The sequence below is a fragment of the Coregonus clupeaformis genome, chromosome 31 (assembly GCF_020615455.1).
Source record: "Coregonus clupeaformis isolate EN_2021a chromosome 31, ASM2061545v1, whole genome shotgun sequence".
Lineage (NCBI taxonomy): Eukaryota > Metazoa > Chordata > Actinopteri > Salmoniformes > Salmonidae > Coregonus > Coregonus clupeaformis.
This window is the reverse complement of record NC_059222.1, coordinates 27947537-27953536: the sequence shown is the minus strand read 5'-3', so window position 1 is coordinate 27953536 and position 6000 is coordinate 27947537. Positions and strand designations below refer to the sequence as shown.

General features: G+C 43.4%; 1 protein-coding gene and 1 long non-coding RNA gene across 2 annotated transcripts; both read left to right on the top strand.

Moving 5' to 3' along the window:
- The first annotated feature begins 1552 nt into the window (after positions 1-1552).
- LOC121547362 lies at positions 1553-3573 on the top strand. Its single transcript, XR_005996519.2, has 4 exons — positions 1553-1634; positions 2190-2243; positions 2591-2682; positions 2765-3573. It is a non-coding gene; the product is annotated as an uncharacterized LOC121547362 (long non-coding RNA).
- A 279-nt stretch (positions 3574-3852) lies between these two features.
- On the top strand, positions 3853-5514 carry LOC121547009 (pyruvate dehydrogenase E1 component subunit alpha, mitochondrial-like; the record flags this gene model as incomplete). The annotated part of the gene is made up of 2 exons (XM_041858117.2): positions 3853-4002; positions 4126-5514. Coding segments are annotated over 2 exons (315 nt in total), but the record flags the coding sequence as incomplete, so codon positions are not given.
- Between the last annotated feature and the right edge of the window lie 486 nt (positions 5515-6000).

Here is a 6000-nt window from a genome sequence, read left to right as displayed (position 1 = left end):
AGTGCCCTGGTACCAGAGAAGCGGTGGACAACTTCTTCTAGATTTGCAATCACTCTGTGGTCGATATCTTCGTCGGAAAGTGCGGAAATGACTCCAACAACTTCAATAAGTTCCTCTGCTTTACTAGCTACATGCTCTGGGTCAGCAGGTCCTGCTTCTACATCCTCTGCTAAGTTTAAAATGTCTCTAACCAACTCCCTGGAAAGTTCACGGAGATCCTCCATTGTCTCTATCCAGGTTGGCCTACTCTACTTCAGACCAAAGCAATGGATCAGACTAGATTCGCGTTAGCCCCGCCCACTGACTTTGATGGGTCAGTTTGACAGTTTTAAGTAATTCATGAATCACTGCAATGCAGGATCATGAAATGTAAATGTAAATAGTGAAATAATTATATATGTATTTTACATAAAATGAATCGGTATTTGAATTAATTAATGACACATTTAATAACACATTTATGTATTTAATTCTAATTTTAATTAATTAATGACACATTTAAGTAATTATTTAATGGTGTATTTATTTATTTAATTGTGGCACTTTTAGTCCTCCATAGCCATGGCTGCACAAACTCTAAATATGCTATTCTATTCTTTTGAAAATAGATTGTATTAGTCAAAGTAAAGTGGTTATGCCACTGGCTATAAGGTGAATGCACCAATTTGTAAGTCGCTCTGGATAAGAGCGTCTGCTAAATGACGTAAATGTAATGTAAATGTAGTCTTATACTGTTTCTAAGGACGTGCCTAAACAAAATAATAATGGATTTATTTTTGATGGTGTATATTCTCATTGGATTTAGGCAGAGGTGGGACAAGTCACTATTATTCGAGTCACAAGCAAGTCTCAAGTCACAAGGTCCGAGTCTCAAGTCGAGTCCCAAGTAGAACAGGTCAAGAATTGAGTCAAGTCATGCATTCAAATCTTTGTCTATTTATTGAGGCTACCAAACAGCCCTTTTCATTATTTTGTCTACAACACATTTCGATTAAGTAATTGTAAAATAGGGACCTTGTAGCAGTGGTAAGGGCATGAAATCAGCAGAAGGCAAGGCAGGTTGACGTGCTCAGAGTTTAGATTTATTTACAAGTATTGGTGATCCAATGGTGAAAGCACCATATCGTACAAAATATACAAGTAGATTTACCAAAAATACAAGGTCAATAGCCCAAAAGAAATACCCTCTGTATCAGGCTTAACCTGTCCTATCTGAACGGACACGTGTAAAGGGCAAGACTATACAGCCTCCCCTTGAGAAACCACATTGAATCTGTCTAACAGGAGCTCAAACAGGTAAGCCTACTACATAAGCGCTTGGCCCCCAGGACCATACAATTACCCAATTGGCAATTACAACTAATAAACTGGTTCTACAATGTAAAAGGCAATTTCCACATCCATTGTTACATTGGTACATTCCTCTTAATAAGACTTTATGATTATTCATGATATTTCAACACCATGCATACATGGAACAATCATTTTGTCTTATTCAACGTTCTGACTCCAAAGCGTGGAGCGCAGGCTACGTAGCCTAATTGTATGCGCACTGGGTAGCGCGTGGTCCTACTACGCACAACAAAAATGATAGAGACATAGGACACAGACACACGGAACTGCGACATAACCCGGTAAATATGAACAAAATAAACCATATATTGAATTAAATAAACATAACTTCTACCTCATGAGTCTTGCGAACATTCACGTGCACTATAAACATCGCGCCCACTCAGAGCAGGGTAATAAATGGTTGGCTAAATGGAAATGTATCGTAAATGGTTGGCTAAATGGAAATGTATCGTAGGCCTATCAAACATGAAACAGAAATGTCTAAGTGTTGCAATAAACAGTACGGGGGTGGAATGATGAAACGCTAACGATTATAGTAGTATTAGATGGAATATAGATTTACCACATAGGGCCTATGCATTTAAACGTGTGAAAGCAACAGCATTTCAACAAGAGTAAAAAAGCACCCTCCACTGGCGGGTTTTGGAGAGCGCAAGTGAAGAGCAGCGCCTATGGTGCATCTTCGCCACAGTAATAATTAATTTTAACAACAAATTCCAAGTGCATGCTTCATAAGTAAATTGTCAATTTCAAGCAATTGTTACAAACCAAAAGAACAGTAGGCCTATGCTAGTAATTGTTGCCCTCTCTCTCTCTCTCTCTTCCTGTCTCAGGTCGTAGAGGACATGTGGACAAGGGTGAAGGTGGTTCTTTGTACTTCACAGGAGGTTGGTGGCACCTTAATTGGGGAGGATAGGCTCATGTTAATGGCTGGAGTGGAATGGTATCAAACACATTAGCTCCTTTCCAGCCATTATTATGAGCCGTCCTCCCCTCTGCAGCCTCCACATGTACTCCAAACACTTCTACTGAGGGAACGGCATCGTGGGAGCTCAGATAACACTGTGTTCAGTGTTATCTGAGCTCCCACGTCACTCACTCACTCACTCACTCACTCACTCACTCACTCACTCACTCACTCACTCACTCACTCACACACACACACACACAAACGCACACACACACACACACCTGACTCACACATTCTCACTGTGCATGTGTGTGTTTCTACAAGTTCCATTGGGGGCAGGTGTGGCCCTAGCCTGTCAGTACCACGGTAACAACCAGGTGTGTGTGATGCTGTATGTAGATGGAGCAGCCAACCAGGTGAGACTTGTTCTATCCATCTAACAGTTACAGTAAAATCATGAAGTCATCATCATCAACTCTCCTCCTCTTTTCCAATCAGGGCCAGATCTTTGAGTCTTTTAACATGGCGTGTATCTTCATCTATGAGAGCAACAAGTTTGGCATGTGGACGTCTGTAGAGAGGTCCTCTGCTAGCACTGAGTACTTCAAGAGATGAGACTCTATACCTGGCCTCAAGGTAGGACACACACACACACATACACAGTCAGTGAGTGAATCTGTATTTCCCTTCCTGTCTCTGGGTGTAGGTGGACAGCATGGACGTTCTGTGTGTAAGGGAGGCCATCAAGATTGCTGCAGACCCATGCAGAGCCTGGAAGGGGAGCTATGATTGGTTGTAGAGCTGGAGAAGAGGAGTTCTGATTGGTGCGAAGATGAGAAAGTTATAACTGGTGTAAGTGCCTCGAGAAGTGTTAAGAATCCCTCTGTCTCAGACAATCTAATCTCAGAGTGATGATCAGCTTCCAGTTTCATACCAGTGTCTCCTCCCTGACAGAGGGAGGCTCTGTGACCAGCATAGAGACACTCTGTGGAAGAGAGTCCAGTACACACTCCTGGTGTGCTGCAAGGCCAAAGAGCATAAAGAGGAAGATGCTGAGAAACTGCTGCTCCAATAGAAATCACTGATCAGGCTATTGAGCAGTGTCATGGCGTCGTTGGCTAGCTTGTTGAGTCTCTTGGTTTGGAAACCTCTCTGGCAGGGTCCTATTGTCATGGAGCTGGAGACCTACCATTACTATGGACATAGCATGAGCAACCCCGGGGTTAGGTGAGACTTGATCTCTGACCCCTGACCCTGTGACCGTCACCTGACCCCCGGTCTCTCTCCACCCCCTCACTCTTCTCACACCTCCCCATAACTCCTCTCCCTCTCTCTCTTTCTCTCTCCCGCTCTCTCTTTCTCTCTCCCTCTCTCTCTCTCTCTCCTCCCTCCCTCTGTTCTGTTTTAGCCTTGCCCACCACCTCGTGTTGCCACACTCCCTCACTCCCTTAGCCTGTCTAGACACCCCTCAGTGCAGTGCAATGTTGGTTTGGGATGCATCCCAATACTCTAGCATCGGTTCCTTTCCAGGGCTCTGTGTCTCTCTTTCTTGTTAACCAAGGGCTGGAGCTGAACCCTGCTAATCATGTCTTAACCCTCTTCCTGTGTGTGATGTAACTTCCTGTATCTACTGTACCTGTGAGGAGATCCAGGAAGTGCGCAGTAAGAGTGACCCCATTACTATGCTGAAGGAATGCATGCTGTCCAACAACATGGCTTCTGTGGAGGAGATCAAGGTACACACACCTTCACCGACATGCACACACACACACACACACACACACACAGAGAGACACGCACAGGTGGTCCAAGTACTCCAATTCTTTTTTCTTCCTTCCGTCCTTCCTCCCTCCCTACAGGAGATAGATGTAGAGATCAGGAAGGTGATCGCGGATGCGGCACAGTTTGCGATGTCTGACCCTGAGCCGCCATTGGACGGGCTCTGCAACCACATCTTCGCCAACGAACCACCTATCAAGGTCTGCGGGACCAACCCCTGGGTCAAACTAAAGTCTGTCAGCTAGACACACACACACACCTGGACCAAACTACAGTCCATCAGCGTCACATCCTCTCCGACCCTCTGCGACACCAACCCCTGGGTGAAAGTCTACTCCTCCTCTCCTCCTTCTCTCAGTAGTTCCCTAAACGCACAATAGGAGATGAGGTTGTGATCCTGTAGGCCAGAGTTCAGTCTGTGGCAGCATTCTGGAGGCAAAACTGAGAGATATCCGCGAGATGGGCCAGCTGCAAAGTCAAAATTGGCTATATTGTAAATATTCTTGCAAACAATATATTTATTTTGGGTTTTAATTCAAGGTTAGGGTTAGGCATAAGGGTTAGCAGTGTGGTTAAGGTTAGGTTTAAAAACTGATTGTATGACTTTGTGGCTGTGCTAGCTAGTGACCACTCTGCAGAGCTGCCTCCAGGTCAAGATTCATGACATTAATGCCAACCTGCTAATTATTCACAATATGTACTGTATAATATGTCATTTTATATTCATGTCAAAGTTGGTATGTATTCTCCTGACACTGAGGGATCTGTCTGTGAATGGGAGGTGAATTGCATTGGGAATGCTTTTGTTCCAGCCCATTACTAACACACCTGATTCAACATATCATCCTCTCAACAAGACTTTGATAAGCTGGATCAGGTGTGATAAGTTAATGCTGTTATGTAACTTACCAAGCTTGCACACCCTACAGCTATCAAGGACCAGGGTTGGCCACCCTTGGCTTGGAGAGTGTGTGGGGGTCTGGGTTAAACCAAGTAGGTCTATCTTTTTCTAAGATTCTAGTGTTTGTAAGTAATACGTTCCTCCTCGTTGCACTTTGACTAGATAAACTTAAGAGACACCAGACTGCAAGTCATAATGTCATCATAGCAAAAGGGACCAGCAATGGTAGTCTATTTGTCTCTCCTGCTCGCTTCCTCTCCTTCTTTTCCTTTCTTTCTCCCTGCCTTCCTCTCTCCGTGAGGAGAGGATACTGATTGAAGCACGGTGAAACTGAAGCGTCTGTGAGAAACTAAGAGACTGAACGATTGGAATACAGTTTGATGTGATTAGACTGAAGCAATAAAGGTGTCTGAGACTATGATGTGTTTGTTGTTAGTTTCTGATGACACTAGAGAGGTGTTTGTGCAGAGAGCTAATAATGTACCATGCCAGGTGGGTGTAGAGGAGTAGTGTTATTTACTACTGACAGTGACTTCAGAAAGTATTCATACCACTTGACTTTTTCCACATTTTGTTGTTTTACAGCCTGAATTCAAAATGGATTAAACAAATTTTTTACCCCACAATGACAAAGTTAATTTTTTAGTTGTTGAAATTTTAGCAAATTTATTGAAAATTAAATACAGAAATCTCATTTACATAAGTATTCACACCCCTGAATCAATACTGTGTACAAGCACCTTTGGCGGCAATTACAGCTTTGTCTGTATCAGCTTTGCACATCTGGATTTGGGGATTTTCTTGCATTCTTCCTTGCAGATTTTCTCAAACTCTTTTAAGTTAGATGGGGAGCGGTGGTGAACAGCAATCTTTCCACATATTTTCAATGGGATTCAAGTCTGGGCCATTCCATTTCCCAATGATGGAGACCACTGTGCTCTTGGAAACTTTCAACACTCTAGAAATGGTTTTATACCCTTCCCCAGATATATGCCTCATCACAATTCTATCTTGAAGATCTATGGACAGTTCCTTGTACTTCATGGTATAGTGG